The 24,268-nt window shown below is 36.4% G+C and overlaps 1 protein-coding gene across 6 annotated transcripts in view; it reads left to right on the top strand.

Annotated features, from left to right (window-relative positions):
- grik4 (glutamate receptor, ionotropic, kainate 4) overlaps positions 1 to 24,268 on the top strand; it is a 647,123-nt gene that overhangs the window by 385,393 nt on the left and 237,462 nt on the right. For all 6 annotated transcript variants that reach the window (XM_087284137.1, XM_087284133.1, XM_087284134.1 and 3 more), the window contains 2 exons: positions 7,349 to 7,513; positions 17,837 to 17,934. In XM_087284137.1, the coding sequence (XP_087140263.1) occupies positions 7,349 to 7,513; positions 17,837 to 17,934 (263 nt within the window). The remainder of the gene's footprint in view (positions 1 to 7,348; positions 7,514 to 17,836; positions 17,935 to 24,268) is intronic.

Here is a 24,268-nt window from a genome sequence, read left to right on the forward strand (position 1 = left end):
TGAAATCAGAGCTCCCGGACAAAACTCATGCGAACACGTGGAGAACATGCAAACTCCACAAAGAAATGCCAACTGGGCCAGCTGAGGCTTGAACCTTCAGTGACCTTCTTTGCTATGAGGCGATCGTGCTACCCTCTGTGCCACCATGATGCCCATTGTAGGCAGTATTGTTTATTGTAAAGATTTGGTTGAAGAGCAGTGCATGCTACATCTTGATGGTATGCTGTGAGGGGTATGCAAAGAGTTTGCGTGAGGTGTGTCAAGTGTTCATCAGCCTGAGAGTCTGTGAGAAGAAACTTTTCTTCAGTTGGCTGGTGCTGCTGTAAAAAAAAAAGTTCACATAGCTTCTATTTCCATTGGATATTTTATCAGTTACACTAGTTTTAGCATTGCTTGTTTACCACCGTGGCTTTGCAGTTTTTGAAATCTAGACACATTTTCTAATGCAAATCATCCTAAGAAATGTGTTCAATCGAAGACTGTATACTAGTAAATTTTGAAAACTGTTTTGCACATCACTACTTTCTGGTTCACCAGGGTAAACAGAAAGATGCTAAATTTATGTTTTAACCATACAAGAGACACTCCCAAAGCAGAGCAATCTGTCAAACCAGACTTGATAGTGAAAAGTTCATTTTGTTCTTTTTTTTAATTGCCTCAGGAGTGCATACACAGAGCATAAATGAATATACATAGATGATCAAACATTACTGTGTTTTCCTTTTGAGTTCATGACGTGCCTTTATACTTATAAAAGAAAGAGGACGTTTATAAAATGAAAAACACTGTTAGAACACTGTTGAAAGTCAACTTCCTTGTGACTTCTAGCTAAATTGTTGATTTGAATCAATTTAAGCATCACTCCTTACATGCCTACATCATGCATGATTGAAATATTGCACAAGATATACAAGCAATTTCTCCTGCAGCCACGTTATGTTTAAAAGTTAATGGGTGTGCTTAAATGTCATTACTGTTGACACTTTGTTCATTGATAATCAGTCTTGTATATTGGCTGTATAAATGTCACAATCAAGACTCTGCTGCTCTGATGCTTTTCAAGCCTCATTTGGATCCAACAGTTTAAATGGAAAAGCATATTAAATGGCAGTTAGTACTCTTAAAGGTGATGCAATTGTCCATTTTATCTGCATTCAGTCACTCTGCTTGATTAAGTGTGCGATGGTGCTTATTTAATAGGCATTTGTACATCGGACGAGCCATCTGAGTGATGAGTTCCTCACAGTATCGCCTTCCTCTGTGACTGGTGTGTTTGACTAGTGTTAGCCAACGGTCCTGCGGGAGCAGCAAAGCAAGGTTATTCTGAGAGTTTAGTGACTTTATTATGGCGACAGTGTAGTGTCGATCTAGCCTTTGGGACTTACTATAAACCCCTATGTATTGTAACGTTAAATGTTTGTTTCAGTGTTTCTATAGCCTGCAGGATTCATAGTGGTTTGCGAGCTGCACAGGTTAATAAGTAGGTAGAGGAAATATAGTGCAATAGAAACTAACATACCACACTGAGCTAGAGATGGCATCAGTTGCACATTTGCAAACAAACAAAAACAATCTATAACTTAATTTGTAATGTCAGTGTGCTATCTGGATGGAATAAATTACCTATATATTAACATTCCTGTTCATCTCATGCTGAGTTATTCTGCAATCATCCTCCTAGCTATTTCCTGTCTCGCTTCACTTACCTGTCAAATAAAATCCTAAAAGCTCATCTTTTAGGAGCTAAGGTGCTTTTGTGGGAATGCAAATTTGAGTCCACCTTGGGTCATATTCAGTTCCATAATATTCCATACTGTATCCTTTCACCGGCTCATTTCATTTACCCATCACTTTAATGTTAAAATGTCCAAAAATGTCCATCACTTACTCTAGGAGATTTGACAATACAGGTCCAATCTTTAATGCCACTGTTTCCATCTTACCTATCAAATAAAGGTCAAGCATCTCAAAATGCATACTGTATGTCATTCAGCAGTTGTACTCATGCTGCAAGCTAGAAATCTTGTTTTGGTTGGAGTTTTGGTTGGAGCATAACTACAGTTATTTAAGATTAGTTTACTCTACTTTTACTACTTTTGGATTTTGCTTGCCAACCAGTCAGGTCAAGATGTTGTAGATTGTCTACCATTTAATATTTTTGTAATTTATTTAGTCATATATTAAGAAGAGGCCAATACAATGCATCTACCATTTAATTGCCAGTTACCACTGAGCGGTACAGTACGGTTTAGTACGGGTCACCTTTATCAGGCTTGTGTCTCCACTGCCAAAGGGTACCAATAGTACCCTTTGTGTGGGCATGGTGTACGACAGAAAATTATATAAAAATAAAAATTATATAAAATAAATAAATAAATAAATGCAACATATATGAACACATACAGACTCTGATACGTTTCCAATTACTGAAAAACTACACACAGCATACATTTAGTCCTTTTTTGGCTTCGAAAACAACACACAACATATAGCCTACAATCAGTGCAAACATCTCATCTCTATCTTTATTCTTCACCAGCACATGTAATCTCTTGTCAGAAAGTAATTCTTTCATTCTGAGTTCAAAAAAGGTGATGATAATAGTTAAATGTGGCAGCTTGTTCATGTTTTAGGCTGCCGAAAGAATCATTTGCTCCTTTGCTTTTCAAGCTTCTTCTTACTTTTTTCGTGCTTTAATCTTTAATCTCTTGCTTTGTCTGTTCCTGAAAGAATCGAAGTCAGAAGCACTTCAATAATCACGCTCACATTATTAGCTCAAGAAGTTCATTATTTCAAGTATAGACATGCGGTGAGCGCACACAAGCTCTCTGGAAAAAGTGAAACTGCATGCACTTTTAGACTGCCCCATTAACAACAGGACATGGCAGATTCTTTTGTTCTTGGCTTTGTGGCTGTTCATCAAGAAACGAGCCTTAAGAGTTGCCAGAAGAGGGGTGCAAACGCTGGAAAAATAAGTTTGAGTCTGGCCTGCAACTTAACTGATTTTTAAATAAATTTTCTGTTTTTCTTTACTTACTAATAAAAAAAACAAACAAACAAAAAAAAGCTAATTAGTAAATACAAAAAAATACAAGAGCTTTTGTTGTTAGAAAGTTGTGGTTCTCCTAAGGGAAAATGGGTTTGTTTCTTGCCTGCAACATACACAATTTTTCAACTTTTAGTTTAATTTTCTCTTTGTCTTACTTATCAGTCAAAGACCAACACATCCAAATACTTCTGCCATTTATGAGCTGGTAAAGTGGTGCTTAAACTGGGGAAAAAAATTGAGACTGCCCTGCAATATGTTCTTTTCCAAACTTTAAATAATATTTTTATACAGTGGTGCTCACATAGAAACAGGGTTTAAATATAGCCTGCAACATATCTGAATTCCAAACTTTAACGTTATGTTCTGTCTCACTATACTTGCCTACAAGTCAAAAAAAATAAATAAATGAATTCAAACACCCATTGGTGCAAATCACACATTGCCTCGCATTAGTTTCTGGATAGTGTGACCAAGACAAGGACAGTGCGGCTGGTATCATAACCATCATCCCTGGTATCCATGTACATTACACAATGCGTTTCATTCTCCGGCACGCGCTGCTGCTCACCATCGATTCCTTTAAAAGGGTCAGCAGCCGAGCCAAGACTGGAAGATTGAATAGAACCTTGGCTGTGGAAGGACCTCCACATTCCTCAGAGTCTCATACCGCAATGCCTTTAAAATGTCATTGCCCCACAACAGATCTCCCCCTTTGATATTTTCACCCTGCGCTAGGATTCCATTTAGCGTTAGCAATTCCACTTTCTTGCTTTGACATCTACATTTGTGACCGCCGATTGGGGAAAAGAACAGAACCTCAGGGCTCAGCGCAGGGCCAGTGTTTCCATTTGGCTCTCTTTGTTGCAAGATTTAGGGGTGAACGTTGGGAGAATTGCCCAGTTTGAGCTTTCTGTACTTGCCATTTGCTATCAGCTCTGACAGAGAGAGGTGGGTGTTGAAGATGATTTAGCTCAGCATTGCAGAGGGACAGAGTCTTCTGAAAAGGCGGCCAGTTGATAATTAGTCCAAGAATCTTTGTGGATTATTTTAATGCAAATAAATGTATTCTGTAGTAATACATTCCCCGTGAACACTCTGTATGACAGGTATTACAGATGGGAAATGTCTGTAATGAATGTGCCTTTGCCCCAGATGTGACAGCACATTAATTGATAATTACTTTTCTTTTTAAAAAGCCCTCGTGAGTTTGTGGGAAAGACAAAAATCTATGTTTTTTCCTCGCAGAACACATTAGCTCAAATTGGACCCCTGTACATAGTAATTGAATTGCTTTTTACCCAAACGCACATTAAAATTGCTATGTGTGTCTTAACCGCCGTCACTTCTCTGCCGCAAGCAAATATGCTTAATCTCATTTACAACATACCGCGGATCTCCATTTACCATCTCTAAACAAACATCCCGATATTTATGGAAGTCTTAAGTGGATTGTTATTTATATTTCCCCCTTTTTAATAGCAGGACTCTCATGGCTGATTTGGTATTGTTTGAATTAAATCGTTAAACTGTTCTGAATCACTGCAGTGCATTATGTAATTTGTTTATTTCCTCACAATGATTCTACAGTCCAGTATTAAGAAAGCTGTGCTTATTTCAAGTGCAATATTTATGACACAAAAGCATGAGCTTTCCTAGCATACTATGACAACTGGCATTAAAAAATCTGTACAATCATGTGCAGTTTTAGAGCTACAGTGTAAATAAAGTTCTTTCACAGCAAAGCATGTGAGTCATGCCACAAATCCAGGGTCACTGGAGAGCTAATTATGTGTTGGCTTCAAGAAAGGTGGCAAAATAACCCATTTCTATACACCAGCCAGACAGGTAACAGACATATCACAAGGCTAGTTTGAAAATTGCTTGGCATATGTACCTCAAATGTGAAAGACATCCATTAATATTTGTGTTAATGTAAAGTCAAAAGGTTCTCTTTCTCTGATTTGTTAAATAAAACAAATGAGTCCTGTAGTTTAATTGCTGTCAGAAATCATTTAGATCAAACATTATGGTGATAAAAAAATTATAATTATTTGCTTTCCATTGATATTAATACCCCTGAATATCAGATACAGGCTGTGGCATATACATACTGAGCCTGCATCAAGAACATCAAGGTATATTTAAAGTGGATTGAATATGATGAATGTTAGCAAAAGAGGGCACAGTAACATAGCCCACAACTGTAAACAAGGATTATGTGGATTTACAGTTCTTTGTTAAACTGAAACAAGGTCAATCTCTTTTGTCAATATCTCTCTTTTACGTTTTTCCTATATGCTTCTTAATAAGGTATGGGAGTAACTTTCATTTAAATTGTAAATAATCATTGAATTAATAAAAATAAAAAAAGTTTTATCATTATTCTTCTCACAGTTCATCCATCAAAAATGAAAAGGTAACTTATTAGAATGAACAAATTACTTTCAGCAGAACATATATTGAATATTACTGAACTGTATAGGGAATGGAAAGAGAAAATAATCTAGAAGAAGAAAACGCTGTGAACTCGAAAGAGCTTTGGCTACAGATATGCTTGTGAAACTAATATCACATTAATTAACAAGAACATCATTTTTTGTGATGCATAAAAGTTCATAAGCCCAAAACCAAATGTACCTCTTAATCAATATGAATCACTTGTAGTGCAACTTTATTTGAATTGTGTTTTTTCCTCGGTTGTTGTTTTCTTCTTCTTTTTTTTAAAAGTTCATTTAAATGGAAGTTCCTCACCCGCACGGAAAGAACCTACATAAACATACGTTTTAATATAGGTTTTATATAGGTTTTTAATATATGTGACACAAAATTTGCCATTTTCCTATGTTATATGTACATATATAGGTGTACATATATGCTCACCTATATTTTTACCTATATATTAGTAAAAATAATTAAAATTCATAGTTGCTGGACAACATAAATAAAACCCCATGCAGAAATTTAAATGTTTTTATTTACTTAAGAACAATCAAATAGTACAAGAACAAAAATAAGACAAAAAAAAAAAAAAAAACGACAAACCATTTTGTTATACATTATCTTTATACAAGAAATAATTAGTGAAGTTTATTTATAATCTAATTTTTTGGAGGATCACATGCCTATGATTGCTTGCAGCCACCCCCGCATTATTCAATTTACGATTTACCAATCAGACAATTTCCAAGCCACTATAAATACCCTAAGTTCCATATGACAGTCATGTTCACTCTCCCATCCTCCCCTACTCCTCCTTTCTTAGATGTGTGGCACAGTGGCCCAGTGGTTAGCACTGTTGTCTCACAGCAAGAATGTCACTGGCTCTAGTCCTTACCAAGCCAGCCAACGTTTCTGTGTGGAGTTTACACGTTCTTCCGGTGCTCATGTGGGTTTGCCCCGGGTTTCCCGGTTTCCTCCCACCGTCCAAAAACTTGCAACTTAAGTTCATTAACTAATCCAAATCAGCACCATAGACATGCTCATAGTAAGTAGTTACTGTATCTCTTAAGAGCCAATGCTATCTGTTCATTAGTTACTAAAGCAGAGGAGTTCTCAAGATCCCAAGACATTGTAAATGTTTTAAGAAAATGTTTAGATATCATAGTTTTCCATATCCTCTTACTTAGTTGCTTTAGTTAAATTCCATAACATGCCAATTGCATGTGATACCAATTTCAAGTGTTCGCACATACTTAATTTTTTTTTGTATTCTTTTAATTCTTAGTTATTGCCTTGATAATAGAAAATATGAGCTACTGTAGGCATCATGTATGACAGTTGCCAAAGTGAGATATGAGCTATACAGGAGACATATCTTGTTTGTACATATAGGGCTTATGTGGATTTAAAGAATCAATACAGGAGACCTATATGGCCTGTATATGCACATAAATGCACCTCAATTTTGCCTATATGTGGCATATATACACATATGCAGCATATATATTATCATCTATGTGCATATATACTGCGTATAGGCTTCATATATGCACACATGTCCTTATATAAGTTCTTTCCATGTGGGCAAACCCAAAGTGCAACCAATATTTTGAAACACAGCATTTACATGCAGAAAAATGTTAATATGATCACTTCAGCCAGTTTAATAACAAACCTGAAAAAAAACGTATTTACTTTGTTTACTGTAAAAAAATAAATTAAAAAAAGCACACAAGAGGAGCCAAAAACACTTGCCATGACTCTTTCCTCAAGACTTTTTAATATGTTCTGTCATATTTTCAGCTTGTCTCACTGTCTGTCTGTCTCTCTCTCTCTCTCTCTCAACGAACTGTGTCTCAGCTGCCATTCTTGATGACCCGATGGAGTGTAGCCGAGGGGAGCGACTGGCCATCACTCTGGCCAAAGACAGCATCAACCGTTCCAGCAATCGCTCCACCACTGGCAAACTGGAGGTGGACATCTTTGAGCTGCTCCGAGACAGTGAATACGAGACAGGGGAAACAAGTGAGTATACCTGAGTTTTATCATTTCAGAGGTATATTATGTAGTATATTATTAATAGAGTATTATTCTGAATGATTTTCATCTGCATTACCTGGCAAAATGTCTACAATTTTAAAACATGTTTCACATTTGCTGTACTTTCTGAAATAAAATTCACATTTGTATGCAACATTACAATTACACTGTAAATGACACATTGTTTAACTGTAATATAAACTGTGATTTACTGTAGGATAGTTAAACAGCATGTTACTGCATTTTAAAGTCGCATTGTGAAAATTACTGTATATTTTACAGTAGAGATATACAATACTATAAATATATACAGTTGAAGTCAGAATTATTAACCCCCCCCTTAGTTTTTTCTTTTTTTTAAATATTTTCCAAATGATGTTTAACAGAGCAAGGAAATTTTCACAGTATCTCTGATAATGTTTTTTTTCTTCTGGAGAAAGTTTTATTTGTTTTAATTCGACTAGAGTAAAAGCTGTTTTTAATTTTGTTTTAAACATTTAAGGGTCAAAATTATTAGCCCCTTTAAGCTAATTTTTTAATAGTCTACAGAACAAACCATTGTTATACAATAACTTGCCTAATTACCCTAACCTGCCTAGTTAACCTAATTTGCCTTGTTAAGCTTTTAAATGTCTATTTAAGCTGAATAGAAGTGCCTTGATAAATATCTAGTAAAATATTATTTACTGTCAGCATGTCAACGATAAAATAAATTGTTATTAGAAATGAGTTATTAAAACTATTATGTTTAGAAATGTGTTAAAAAGAACTTGTCTTTGTTAAACAGAAATTGGGGAAAAATAAATGGGGGGCTTAAAATTCTGACTTTAACTGTATGTCATTAAAGATAATAGCTATTGGCATTATCTTTGACTGCCATCAATACATTTATTGGCACAATACTAGTTTGGACCCACAAGAATAAATTTGTTTGCAAAAGTAAGTTGTACAGGTCTAAAACAGCATGACGGTGACTAATTAGTATGGTAGGAACCACATTCCTGCTTCCTACAGCTTAAATTTGTTTTACTTAGGTTTGAACATTTTTGCTAGGCTCTTTAGTTTTAATTTTCACAGCTGTCTTTTAGTTTCACAACCTGAATAATGGTCACTTAACCGTGAGGGGTTTGTTCAGAGGTTGTGGGTATTATAGTGATTCACCGATAGAGCCAAATAGTGAGATAATTGTGTCCTCGGGAGGGCATTTCTCCTGCAAAACATGCACTGAATACTTATTCAAACAGCAAAAACAACTCTTTATTTCTCTTCACCTGAAAGCACATTTTTGATATTGGGTTATCTTTTAAATCGTATGAAGGAAATGAATGGTTTTGTCTTCACACTTTCAGCTTTTGTAATTGAGTGCCGTGACACACACAAAAAAGAGGTCTGTATACATGTGTAATTAGTGTGTCTGTCAGTTTCATCTTTCAATATGTTCTTGACTGCTAGCAGATGATGTATGTGGGGGTAAAGAAAGGCACCATTATGTGATGGCAATTAAATTAACAGGTTTTCACACGTCAGAGAATGAAGTGTGCTGTCACATTCTGGTGTCCTCTGAGTCAGGCATTTATTGGAGCAATTTTTGTTTCTTTAATTATGGGCAAGTCACTCTCAAAGGCCAGAGAGGGTTTTCTGAACACTTCTGTTATTAATTATTAACGTGCTCTTTCCCACAAATTTAATTATTTGATTACTGACCTAGAACAGTATGGAGTGTGACTACTCATTGACCATTTTAAGTCATCCATTCACCCATTAATTCATGTATTCATTTATTATGAGAACAAATTAACAACACGGGCTCAATGGGAATATGTGTTTCAGCCTATATGTTTGTGAAACTGCAAAAACTTATATATGAAGCCAACAACATTTGTTCCTTTTAACAGTAATGATACTGTATTTACTGTAGATTTTATGTTCAACCTAATGATGTCTATGATTTATAATCGAATACATTTGCCTCACCTATCTATCTCTATATAAACATCTTCATTGAAAAGTTTCCTCAGTAGCTTACTTTGTACATTGCTGTACTTGTGATGCAGAGTGCATGGTTCATATTAGATAAAAACCATGTAAAGTCAAGGTAAAACTAAAACTTCATTCCAAATGGCACACTATACACTATGCATTTATGTACTTATGTACTTACACACTCAACAGCATAATATATGTATGTGGTGTCTTCCCAAATGGAACACTAATGATTTTTTAGTAAGTAAAAGTGGAAATTCAAACCGTTTCCCTAATGACGTTTGACAGTTGCCAAATCAGTGAAATAAATGACCAAACTACCAAATATTACCTGCCATGAGTATAACCATGCACATTAACCATCAGGAGGTGGTATAATCTCTCTCGTAGGAGAATTTTTCTTTAATATAATCCATAATTTCCATAATAAATAACATATGCGCCCGATAGTCTGCCCCTTCCGCATTGTGAGCAAAGCTGCGGTTGTTGAATGTGTAAAGTATCCAACATTCCACACTTCATTTTACCAATTGAATGAGAATATCATTGGGGTAATTAAAGTACACTTATTATTTTTAGAGTTTTCAGAGTAAATGCACTACTTACACTATTTATACTACAAAATGGCGTAGGATAGTTCATAAGTATGCAATTTGGAACGCACCTTATGTGGTTGCAGTGCACTTTTCACATTTGCTTGCTTTAGAAAACAATATCAATTGTGTTTAGTGAAGCGTTTAGGCAAGATTAAGTTTGGTCAAAATGTACCCTAAATAATGTTTTTCAGATTGACAAATATGTAGAAAGCGTCCTCTTGTAGATTTGTCATTTGAAATGTGCAACAGAATGTACACAGAGCAACGTATTTTACATTTTGCCAAAAATGTGTGCTGAGGCACATATTTCTAATGCAGTGTTTCCCAATTCTATTTCTTATGGCACACAAACAGTACACATTTTTAACCTCTCCCTAATGAAACACACCTGAATCAACTCATTAGAATGTAATGCTGCATTCACACATGCAAAGACATGAATTGAAATCCTGTGGTGCGATACACGTGAATGAGGCGGCGCGAATGATCCGATTCACGCGAATGAACAGATTCACGCAAATGAACCGATCTTCAGCAGACATTCACGCCACGTCAACCAATCAGGACAACAGTTGATCAAACTGGGCTCAGCTCAGTCGGAAGCATCGCTGAAAGCTTCCATTATCCAGGTTAAGTTTCTGGAGGAGTTTATGTACTCACGGAGCTGGGTGCACCTCTGAAAGGGTCTAGTGGACTCAGACACAGCGCCGAATGAATCGTCACTGTTTTTCAGCCTTCATAAAGCACATAAAATCCATGTTAGCCATTTAGCAACAAAGCTAGAGTCACCGGGCAGACAGAATCCCTGCCCATCACACAAGTTCGCATCTGTTGTGAAGTGAATTTGACACACATATGAAGTGGATATGACACGCGAATGAAGTGAGTAAACTCAAAATGTTCACGCGTCTATTTACTTACGAATAGTGCTATTTTCTGCGCGTTCTGCATCTGGTGTGAACACAGCATAAGAAGACACTCCAAAACCTGAAGTTAATGGGTCAGATAAGGGAGACATCCAAAATATGTACTGTTGATGTGCCTCCAAGAACAGGGTCGGGGAAACACTGTTTTAATGAGCTGCAATTTAGCCAAAGAAATAGTTTTTTTAAAGTGCCCATTAAAGGGCTTCAGACTCTGTTTTATGGCCTACTTTGGCCAATAAGTAATCAGTCTTGCGTTTGGACTTATTGTAGAGTTATTAACATTTTGATAACTGACTTTAAAGGTGGGTGTGATTTGCCATGTAGGGTGCGATCATTATTTCTGTTTGAAAGTATAATCCATACCTAATCTCAACGCCTAAACCTAGCTGTAAATTATTCACAAAAACAAAAAGGATTGATAGTCGGATAACAATGGTCTACACTGTAAAAAAATATCCATAAAATAACAATTTTCCGTATTTTGTGATTCATGTTTTTATTTATTTCCTCCCCTTTATTTATGCTTTTGGATTGCGTTATAGGACCTTCATCTTTCTTCCAACAACTTGTAGCCTTGAAAAATATAAAAAAATTAAACACTTTTATTAACATTTTTAGTAGTTTAAAGTGATATATTGTCTGGGTTGGTGTTGTATATTACAGTACAAAAACCTTGTACTATTACTTTACAAATTTATTTCTCTCCATATTGTTTTTTATACATTATATTATTTTAATCTACTAAAATCTCAATAAACATCACTTTGTTCGAATTTTCAACATCAAAAGTCTTAAGCGCAGAGATTAAGGTCCCATAATGCCAATTCACAACCGTAAAAAAATGTTGAAACACAAAATATGGAAGCTGTAAATAAACAGATCATTTTTTATTGTGTAGTGAAAGATAACCACTACTTTAAGCCTAAAGTTAATTTAAACTGTTACTTTCCCTTCTGTTTGGCTGATTGGAATATTAGTCCAGAGTCGAATAGATGTTGATCCATGAACATGTTTTACTTGGTGTTACATCCAGCCCTAGATCACCTAAAGCACATTAATTGTTAATGTATAATTCCATATATATCTTCCATTTTGAATCCCAGATGTTCAATAAGCTCCCAAAAAAATAAACTTTGGTATTCCTTAAAGATTTCAAGCAGACAGTCAATGGGTTTCAAACAAGTGTTTCGACTTTAACAGCTGCCTGTCAATCTCTTTGTCCCTTTTTTACTCTTGGCTCTAAATTTAATAAGACCTTCCTTCCGAAATCTAAAATCAAATACGGTTGAGCAGAACAAAATAGAGCTGCTCACTCACTGAAGGATATTAAACATGACTGAGGTTCATTGTTGTCAATGAAAGTAGGCGGCACTAAAATCAGGAAAAGACGAGCTGTAATTTAAACAATCAGGGCTGTTGAGACTCAGGATGAAAAGCCTCTTCTGGTTTCCCTAAAATAGCCCTCCTGATAGATATAAACAGCTGCTTCTTTCTCTCTCTATTCGGTAAGTCGCCTAACCCTGTTCGGTCTAATTCAGCATTGTAATGGCTTGCAGTATACAGGAATTGAATTAGAAATGGACCAGTGAAACTCCCAGGTAGGAAGAAATGGCAAATCCTTGCTACCTGCCCTACTATAGTCCCATCTTACATCATGTTCGTGTTTGTGTGTGTGGTCTGCATACCAATGTTTGTGATCTGAAGCTAACTGCAATCCATAGTGGTTTCTCAGTCCAGTTGGATTCATTGTCCTTCTTCAGATCAGCCGTGCAGGAGGGTCATGTTCCAAGATTTGACTCTAGTCAGTCATAACTGTGCATTGCCTGACACTCATGACTCATAGTACATGCTGAGGTTAATAGCTACATGCCTTATGATGCGTGCATGTAAGACAACAGTGCATGGATTGGAAGGCTGTGTATTACATGACAAGGATGGCAAAGTCAACATATTGTGCTTTGATATGTATTATTGTTGTTGTCGTTTAATATTGAGTGTGCTTAATTAATAAATGTTGTTCTGGTGTCTAAATCAAATATAAACTTTTGAGAACACAACATTAATAGTAAGAAGTATTTAGTCTAAAGTTTTACCAAAAAAAGTTGTACATTTTATATATATAATAAAAAATGTTATTTTAGCGTTCATTCATTCATTCATTCATTCATTCATTTTATTTCAGCTTAGTACCTTATATATCATGGGTTGCTACAGTGGAGTGAATCGCCAACTGTTTCAGCATATGTTTTTACAGAGTGGATGCCTGGGAAACTCTCATATTCACAAACACACTTATACACTATCGTCAGTTTAGTTCATCCGATTTACCTATACTGCATGTCTTTGTATTGTGGGGGAAACCAGAGCACTCTAGAGGAAACGCATGCCAACATTGGAAAACCATGCAAACTCCACATAGAAATGCCAATTGGAACCAGCAACCTTCTTGCTGTGAGGCGACAGTGTTAACCACTGAGCCACCGTGTTGCCCCATAATAGCTTCAGAAATATTTTATTTATATAGACACGAGTGTCTTTTTGTCCCACCAGTGACAATATAGAGCCATATCACACTGCTATAAGTTTGATATTGCATTTATACAGTTGCATTTATACAACAGTTCTACGGCATAATCGTCTATAAAAAGAGCAACAAACAAGAAGAGTCTAAAAATCCTTTTGTACAGGGAACAACTTTCTTCTGGCATTCATTCACATCTGCAGCTGAACAGCAGAAATTGTTGCTACTTCACAAACGTCACTTTAGAGCTAGCATTTGAATGATTCTCTAGCGTATTGTCTAAAGTGATGAAAAAACAGGTGGTTTTGCTCACATTTTAAGGCTGAATGGCGTGAAATGCCATCAGTCTATGAAGATTTCTCTGTTGCAATCGGGATATCACAATAATTAACCCAGAAAAGGCCACAGCAAAGCAAACTCTAGATACTATCAAATAAATGCAGCACCACAACATACAAAAGAGAGAGATGGACTTTAGGTGTCACCTGTTTTGTAATGATTTGATCAGTTGTAGTTCAATATTACGCTTTCTTCTCCAAGGGCTTTTAGATTAAGTAGCACTTCTTACTATTAACTAGTTACTAATTACCTACTATTTTAATATGTTGTCTGCTTTTTAGAAGCCATAATTCCATAATTTGCATGGTCTTATTCTGCATTCCTGATAATACTGAAGTATTAATAACTTTTAATAGGCAGCATATTAGTAGTTAAGTGAGGCAAAAATCATAGTTAATGGGTTTTTTTTTTAAATAGAGAATTTTACCTTAGAATAGAGTGTGATATCGGTTATATTATTTTCAAAGGAAAAAAAAATATGTGGCAGAAAAAAAAAAATGACGTGCAGATTTTTCATACACCTGGCCACACTATCATAGCGATAACAGAGGAATTATAAGCACATATGTAATAGAGTGAAGAGGGATGGCCTGTGCGTGTGCTGGAGACTGAGAAACAAATCTTGCTCTTGCTTCTCCTCCTGCTCCTAATCGCAAAATATAATTTCAGGACAGCCTTCATTCAAAGGTCAGTTAATAATAAAATGTAATTTTGTGTGAGAGCCTGAAAAGGAGCAGATTAATAACAGCGCTAAGCCTCTGCTAGGCTAGATTGTGATTATAGTGAGCTCTTTAAAACTTGTTTGAAAAGAATGATTTGAGTTTTGGTAGTAATTTGAGAACATATTGAGTGGATAGTGAGGGTCAGGTTTTGGCTGATTAGCATGGTCCATTAGCCCCTGCTGGTAAATGCAGTAACTGCACCATCTGGACTCCAAAAAATCAGCCTTCTCTATTGAAGGTCGTTCCAAAGCAGCCCTCGGTTATAATGGAGTACATCTGTGTGTGAGCTGCATCTAAACTGAAAAACTATTATTATGTTGTAGATAAGTGGAAGCAGATTACATGAATGCTTTATGTGTGTGTGTGTGTGTGTGTGTGTGTGTGTGTGTGTGTGTGTGTGTGTGTGTGTGTTTGTTTATTATTATTATTTTATTATTATTATTAACAATAACAATAATAAAAATAAAATTATTATTATTATTATCATTATTAGTAGTAGTAGTAGTAGTAGTAGTAGTAGTAGTATTAAAAACTAATAAATAATATTTTTAAAAAATATAGATTTTGTTCATTTATTCAAATAAAATTATTAATAGTAGTATCGTTGTTGTTGTTGTTGTTGTTGTTGTTGTTGTTGTTGTTGTTGTTGTTGTTGTTGTTAACAATAACCATTTAGGTATTATTGATATTTGTTGATTGATTTATTTAAAATGCTATTTATTAGTTTGTTTGTTTGAGTGTAATTATTATTTTTTTATTAATATGTTTTATATTAATGTTTTATTAATATGTGATATTTATTAATATGTTTGTTTGTTAATTTTTTTTGTAGTGTAATTAATAGTTTTTTTTATTCACAGGCGAGTGCATCGAAGGCACTGTAGTCTGTTTATGGCCTAATGTTAGCTTTTCAATTCTTGCAATAAAGATTGAACAAAATGAACAGTTTTTAAGACAGAGCTATGGAGATTAGGAGATTTTTTGCAATCTTCAAAAAGCTTATGGGAAAATCTTACAGGGATTTTATCAAGGGAAGCAGTTTTATGCTAGCAGCCGATTAGCTGATAAGGTGATGTCAAAGTTCCTCCTCCCTATGCCAACTGACCCAGCCGGGGCTTGATCCAGCAACCCCTTTTGCTGTGAGGCCATCCCACTGCATCACTGTGATGCCCCATGATTAATTTATTCATTAATTTTCTTTTCGGCTTAGTCCCTTTATTAATCAGGGGTCGCCACAGCGGAATGAACCGCCAACTTATCAAGCACATGTTTTACACATGCAGCGGATGTCCTTCCAGCCCCATTCCAACACTGGGAAACACCCACACACTCACATACATTAGTATGCATGTGCATAAGTGCATGTCTTTGGACTCTGGGGGAAACCCACACGAATACGGGGAGAATATGCAAACTCTACACAGAAATGCCAACTGACCCAGCCGGGGCTCGAATCAGCAACATTCTTGCTGTGAGGCAATTTTGCTACCCACTGTGCCACCACTATTATTATTATTATTATTATTATTATTATTATTATTATTATTATTATTATCAGGGCTGACACTTTTTTTTATCACCAGCCACTGTGGCTAGTAGATTTCCAACATTACTAGCCACTCGCCATTTTCACTAGCCACAATTTTCTTGTTGGAAAAATATATTTTGCTTAAATTTGACTTTGACATGCTAAATGACTATTTACACATAAACTGGCAGTAATCTCCCATTATTGCAATGTTATTGTAAAAATGATCAAACCATATTAACAAAAATAACTGTAAGCAAAAGAAAGCAGGTGAAACACACCGTGCACACGGTTAATGTTAGACCTGTTAATAATCTCTTCTAAGAATAATTAAAATGAAAGCAGTGACCGCTGCTGCTTACAAAAGAATATGTGTATTTTTTAAAATCTTGAGCTCTTGAAATCAGCAGGACTGTGGGTGCACGATATTGCTCTTTGTGCAGTCTATTTCAAAGGGAACCAATCGCACCCGTTGCGCTTCCTCTAGGCACCGTTGCTTTGCGCAAGTAAACGGGAGCGCGCATGCTTTTTAACATCGCACATCACATCAGCTGTTAGCGCGAGTGATCATGCTCTCATTCTGTATTCACCATTTTGCTTGCACGAACAATTATTTTTGGCAGTCGTCCTGCTTCTCGATTCTTTAAATTTGCAGGAATATTGGGCCATGCTTATTGTCGAACCCTGCTTTTAAGAAAACTACAATTTAAAAATGATTTCCAACAAGTCAAAGTGGCTAGTGTATGTGTCTGTCTAACCCGCCAGAGCTGAAATCTACCCGCATTTGGCGGGTTGGCGGGTGTTAATGTAAAACCCTGATTATTAATATTATTATAAATCAATAATAATTATATATTATAACAAATATAAATTTTGTTCATTTATTAAAATATTATTATTATTATTATTATTATTATTATTATTATTATTATTATTATTATTATTATTAATCTTTGGTATCATTGTTGTTGTTGTTAACCACAATCATTTAGGTTGTCATTGATGCTTGTTGATTGATTTAATTAAAACTTTATTAATTGATTAGTTTGTTTGTTTGTTTCATTGTCGTCATCTGCATCATCGTCTTTTTAGCCATATTATCATCATCATCATTATCATTATCATCAGCATCACCGTTGTTATTATTATTATTGTTATTTTTGTTGTTGCTGTTGTTGTTGTTGCATTGTATTTTTGCCTGTGTCTGCAGTGTCTGCATTTATGGTCAGTGTATTTATGTGCACTTACAATGTACTACCAGAGCTAAGGTTAGGTTTAGGAGAAGGTTTGATGTCAGTACCTAGCAATTATGCAATTATTGTAATTACCATAATAGGTATGCTGCATGCTGACATCACTATAAACATTATGTTATTATATTATTATTATCTTAGTCATAAAGACTTAGTTATCCTTTTTGTGCATTTTCAAAGCAATGATTAGCTGTTACTTTACTTTAATTTAATTTTTGATTTTAAAGCCCCAGCGTCAGCAATAGCCATTGACACAAGTGTGTATGCAGACAGACTCTGCTCTTTGCTTTCTCTGTGTATTTTAGACTTACACTGCAAACAATCTACTTCACTGAAAATGGGGCAGCGGGAGCTTTTCTTTTGGCAGACTGACATCTTGCTTTCCTTCTGCTCTGTGTCTGTAATAAATGACAGTTGGTCTTTCCCTTATCTATTGACAGTGTGCCAGATCATGTCCAAGGGGGTGGTGGCGGTCCTGGGCCCCTCTGCCAGCCCGGCATCCAACTCCATCATCAGTAATATCTGCGGAGAGAAAGAGGTGAGTCCTGCCGTCCAAAGCCCACTTCATATTACCAAATCATCATTCATATCATTACTATAATGACTGGTGTGGTCAGTGACTGATCCCTAACCACAGTTGACCAATGCTGAATGATTACAATCCGCAGCTCTAATTAATAAATGCGTGATTGATTATTGACGCATCTTGCTTTGTATTCCTACTGTTCTTGAGTCAAAACATCCAGCAGAAAATAAAGTGTTTGTTCTGCCTCTGACGAACATGGAGAGGCACACAAACAGACTGAGTAAACCGCTAAGGGAAGAATTAAATAACATGGATTAGCAGAGAGTTTGTATTGATTAATTGTCGTCGTGACACAGACTGAATTGTTTGGAGCAGTTTCCCGCTCTGTCAGACAGTAAGAGGAAACTGAGGACAAAACGAGAGCTGGATGAAGTGGAGTATTTGTCTTCGGTCAGTTGAAGCTGAGCTGCAATTTCATCTTAAAAGGACAGTTCACCAACAAAGTGTACACTGAAAAAAAGTGTTGCATGCAGAACTGTTGCAAACAATTTATTTGTGTTGAATTTAAACAAACAAATTAAATTGAATAATGTTTAACTTAATTTGTTTGTTTAAATTCAACACAATTAAATTGTTTACAACCACTTAACATAAACAAATTGAGTAAATCCAAGGAATCATCTTTGAATATTTATACTGTATATAAGGTATGTACTGTAACAACCAATGAAATGCATTTTGTTTCTCAAAGTCTGTGTGCACGTGTGTATTATATATAATGTTTCTATATTTTTACTTAAATCTCTTTGGTTGAATTACATTTTTGTAAAAACCATAGTTAAAAATACACTCACCGGCCACTTTATTAGGTACACCTGTACAACTGCTTGTTAACGGAAATGTCTAATTAGCCAATCACATGGCAACAACTCAATGCATAAGGCACGTAAACATGTTCAAGACGATCTGCTGCAGTTTTAACCGATCATCAGTATGAGAAAGAAGGGTGATTTTTGTGATTTTGAATATGGCATGGTTGTTGGTGCCAGACGGGCTCATCTGAATATTTTAGAAACTGCTGATCTACCATCTATCATCTCAAGGGTTTACAGAGAATGGTCCGAAAAAGACAATACCCTGTGAGCAGTAGTTTTGTGGGCGTAAATGCCTTATTGATGCCAGATGTCAGAGGAGAATGGCCAGACTTGTTCGAGCTGATAGAAAGGCAACAGTAACTCAAATAACCACTTGTTAAAACTTAGGTATTCAGAAGAGCTCCAAATGCATAACATGTCCAGCCTTAAGGCGGATGGGCTACAGCAGCAGAAGACCACACTGGGTGCCACCCCTGTCAGCTAAGAACAGGAGACTGAGACTCTTCTGATGGCTACTTTCAACAGGATGACACTGATTTGCACTTTATGACATGTTATCCTGTCATAAAGTAGGAATCATCTCAGACTGGTTTTCTTGAACATGACAATGAGTTGACAGTACTTAAATGGCCTCCACAGTCACCAGATCTCAATCCAGTAGAGCACCCTTGGGATGTGGTGGAACGGAAGAGTCGCATCATGGATGTGCAGCCTATCATGTCAATATGAATTAAAATCTCTGAAGAATATTTCCAGTACCTTGTCAAATCTATGCCACAAGAGATTAAGGCAATTCTGAAGGCAAAAGGGAGTCCAACCTGGTACTAGTAAGGTGGAATTGAAAAAGTTGCTGGTGAGTGTGTAACTTGCACAATTTAACAAAAAATGTATTCCAACAAAAACAACACTTAGGGCTATAATTTTAATATTATTACATAGGATTATGGACAGCAGCACAGAGGCGCAGTGGGTAGCACAACCACCTCACAACAAGACGGTTGCTGGTTCGAGCCCCGACTGGGTCAGGGGCATTTCGTTGTGGAGTTTGCACGTTTGCTCTGTGTTGCCGTGGGTTTCCTCCGGGTTTCTTGATTAGGTGGTTTAGGTGTTTTTGATTAAGGTTGGAGCTAAACTCTCCTGTACACCAAACCTCCAGGACTGAGTTTAGACACCCCTGGGCTAAGATCCACACATAAATCCGTTGATGCGTGTTCACAGTTGCAGGCCACAGTCAACTGGACACGAGTGACTGCGCTACAATCAAATGCTCAATCTAATCTCTTAAAATCTTGAATTAATTTTGGAGTTGCTTTACCACGGTGGAGGAAGGGTGACACAATGGCCGAAGTATTTCTTTTAGACAGGAAATGTCATGTTTTAAAACTATTTTTTGTCACACAGCACTTATGTACATTTTGTTGTATTACAAATGGGTTAAATCCACCAAGCGTTCTTTAGCCAATGAAATCTTATGGTGAACGATTGATGTGACTATTTTAAGTTTCATAAGAGACCTTTTACAGCATCGATAATGTAGATTTTTTTTAGTTTAACAACAAAACATCAGTAAATGGTGCTATTCCACCTAGCCTACTTTACTGAGGTGAAGATGGTTTTATATTCACTTTGGTTCTTTTTTGAACAATGATAATCTGTGACGTGCTCTCTATATTGTTTACCCTGCTACTTTAAATATTGGGTCTGAAATAGCATGTAAGTGTGGCTTAGTAATACATGTAATTCCTGCAGCCCGCTGGCCAACCACTAAGCATACAGTGGTTTAGGACAAAGTGTGTGAGAGAGTGAGACCACTCTAAAGTGGGATGACACTAAAACCATCATATAACCTAGGGTCCCCTAAACATTCTACTGTATTAATAATCATAAAAACATAAGAATTGATATGTTACGCCATAGGTATTCCTGAGCAAACATTCATCAGAAAATCCATGCCATTACTATCTGTCTATTTTTTCTGCATCATGTAAATTATATTTGAAATGCTATTTTAATTGGTTTTCAGCTAACATATAAAGCTGTGACATTGCATCTATATTTTCTACATCATGGAAATGATATGTTAAATTCAGTTTTATCATGTATCTATTTTAATAGTCTTACAGCCGACATATAACATTGTGACAAGCTGTTTCCCAGTTCTGCGCACTCTCAACACCGCTGATGTGATATATTCTATTATATTCTATTATATTATATGTGGCTTTTCTTCCACAGCTGCAGTCAGAGGAATATATTACTCTCACACAGGTAATGAATAATGCAGCTTGAAACAAGTTTACCGTGCATACTCAACTGACTAAGCATCACTCCTTAATGTCTTCATAATTCATAATCAGCCGCAACTCGCCTTCCAAAGTGAGCAACGGGCATAAATATTCATAGTCACATCTTATAAATGACTGCTTGGGTCATAGATGAGGCCTTGTGTAATGAAAGTTTAAACGTTTACATCAGCTATAATACACCTCGCTGAATATTTATAATGCTGACATTTTGTTTGTTTTGAGAAGCCGGCTGTGCTTTTGTCTTGTCCGCGTATGATGCAGTGGGTCGCGAGTTTTTTCGCTGCTTTGGGATGATGAAATGAGGACTTTGCATGCTCTCTGTCCTCTGTCTGTGAGGAAAGGTCATTGTGCTGCTGTTATTGTTGTTTAAAAAATGGTTTGTCCATATCTAATGGTCTAAAGGGAGGAGGAGTGTTTATGATGGTGTTTTGTGTCTGTGTGTGAGAAAGAGACTACAGAATAAGGAGTTGTTTAGATGGCAAAAACTTTGATATGCTACTTTTTTCCCAGCCAGATAAAAAATATCCAACATAGACACTGGATTCTGTCAGAAAATATCCATTCTGCCTGGTATCTCGACAAACATTCCTGCATAGCTGTTCTGTACCCAAAACTTTCAAACCTGATAAATTCAGATTACTCAAACAGTTGCGGCAGCTCATTGGTTTGTGATGAGTAGATGACACACAGGTATCTTTCATTTACACTGTTGATCTCATCCTACTCATTACAATGTTGAATTGTGTTCCAGACATCCTGTTGTCCCAACACAAACCGGTTAAACTTAATGGATTGAGCATAAAACAATGAAGTTGTCCCAAAAAGTTTCTTTTACAATTGTACGAGCCACTTAACGGGAAGCAAACTGGGGAATTTTATTTTAACTCCGGAAATTTTTCACCTTTTAAGCAAAGAGGAAATGGCCTCAGACAAAAGGTTTCAACATTTAAAGTTCGGAAAAGAGGACGGAATTGAGGTGTTCGTCACAGACTGAAAAACTTAAACTCTTCAAAAATCCCTCTTCCTACAATCATTTTGGCTAATGTGCAGTCCTTACTGAAAAAACGGACGAGCTTCAAGCTTTGATGAAGTTCCAGCATGATTTCAGGAATGTTTGTTTGCTGGCTCTCACAGAGATTTGGCTGTGCGAGGAGGACTTAAATTCGGGGTTAAGGCTGGACTACTTTGCAGTGCCTGTTCGAATGGACCGAGATCCAAGTGAAACCGGTAAAACCAAAAGAGGTGGGGTATGTCTGTATGTTCGTGAGAACTGGTGCAATGTCAATTCTGTCTCTGTCAAGGAGAGCATATGCACGGAAGACATTGAGCTGTTGTCTGTGGCATTGCGACCTCAGTATTTGCCGTGTGAGTTGCCACAGTTGTTTACATCCACCCTTGTGCAAATGAGGATAATGCGGCAAAGGAGATGGAATGCGTTTTGTACAAACTACAGTCTGTGTCTCCTGATGCACATAGTTTTATCCTTGGAGGTTTTAATAAGATTGGAGAAATCGCTGGGACACTTCAACCTGTATGGTCACTTGCCCAACGCGAAAGGATAAAATTTTGGACTTGTGTTATGGGCAGATTAAAGGAGCATACAAATCTTTTAATACGCCACCTCTAGAAACCTCAGACCATAATATGATTCTATTGGTTCCTATGTATAGAACAGCTTTTAAACGTGAAAAGGCTTAAGTAATAAGATTAAAGACTGGTCGGAAGATGCTGCGCTGCATTTAAAAGGATGTATGGAATGTACAGATTGGTCTGTTTTTATGGACTCTGGTTTGGACGTTGATGAAGTAACAGATGCAGTTTGCAGTTATGTGACGTTTTGTGAGGAAATGATTATTCCTGTGAAATCCTTTAGGAAATTTCCAAATAACAAATCATGGGTTACAAAACCACTTAAGACTTTTAGGTCAAAACGTAATAGGGCCTTTAAAGAGGGAGATATTGTTGAGTGTCATAGAGTAAAAAAAAGAAGTTAAGTGGGAAAGCAATGTATAAGGGAAAACTTAAAGAGAAATTGAAAATGGGAAATGTGGGTTCTGCCTGGGATGGCATGCATTTAATTACAGGACAGGATAGTAGGAAAACAAATAAAATTAGTTTTAATGAATTCACATCAGACACATTTTTTATGAAAATTTTAATAATTTTTATTCAAGATTTGATAGTCATGATTTTAAACAAGAAATAGAGAGGATGACAAATGAATGCAGAATGGGCAGAGAGTACGATAGCATCTTTTGTGATGTGAAAGATGTGATTATGAGTTTTAAACAGAGTAAAATAGGGAAGGCACCGGGGCCGGTTAAAATAGGAGGTAGATTGCTTAAGGAATGTGCTGAGCAGTTGGGACCCATATTTTATGAAATTTTTGTTTTATGTTTTCAACAACAAAAGGTACCTGCACTGTGGAAGCAGTCTATAGGAATTCCTGTGCCAAAAAACAGAAGCCACAGAAGATAGAGGACTTCAGACCTGTGGCACTTACATCTTTAGTTTTGAAAAGTTTTGAAAAGATAGTTAAGAGGGAAATAACGCGAAACAAGTGTTCTAGATCCCTTTCAGTTTGCGTATAGGCCTAAGAGAGGGGTGGAGGATGCAGTAGGGACTCTGCCGCACTTAGTTCTTAAGCATCTTGATAAGCCTAAAATATTAGCCGAGTTACTTTTTATTGACTTTTCGTCTGCATTCAATACCATTCAGCCACATATTTTGGTTGAGAAACTTATTAATGAATTTGAATTGGATCGAATGCTTGTAGGTAGGATTTTAGACTTTCTTGTTCTTTTAGACACAGAGGGTTAAGGTAAATAATTGTTTCTCTAAATGGTTGGTATCATCTACAGCAGGGATCACCAAACTTGTTCCTGGAGGGCCGGTGTCCTGCAGATTTTAGCTCCAACCCTAATCAAACACACCTGAACTAGCTAATCAAAGACTTGCTAGGTATACTTGAAACACCCAGGCAGGTGTGTTGATGCAAGTTGGAGCTAAACCCTGCAGGGACACCGGCCCTCCAGGACTAAGATTGGTGACCCCTGATCTACAGGGTCACCTCAAGGTTGTGTCCTTTCTCCTGTATTATTTATTTTGTACACAAATAGTTGCAGGAGTATTTTTAGCAATAGGTACATTTTAAAATTTGCTGAC

The sequence above is a fragment of the Danio rerio genome, chromosome 15 (genome assembly GCF_052040795.2).
Source record: "Danio rerio strain M-AB ecotype USA chromosome 15, GRCz13ab, whole genome shotgun sequence".
Taxonomy (NCBI): domain Eukaryota; kingdom Metazoa; phylum Chordata; class Actinopteri; order Cypriniformes; family Danionidae; genus Danio; species Danio rerio.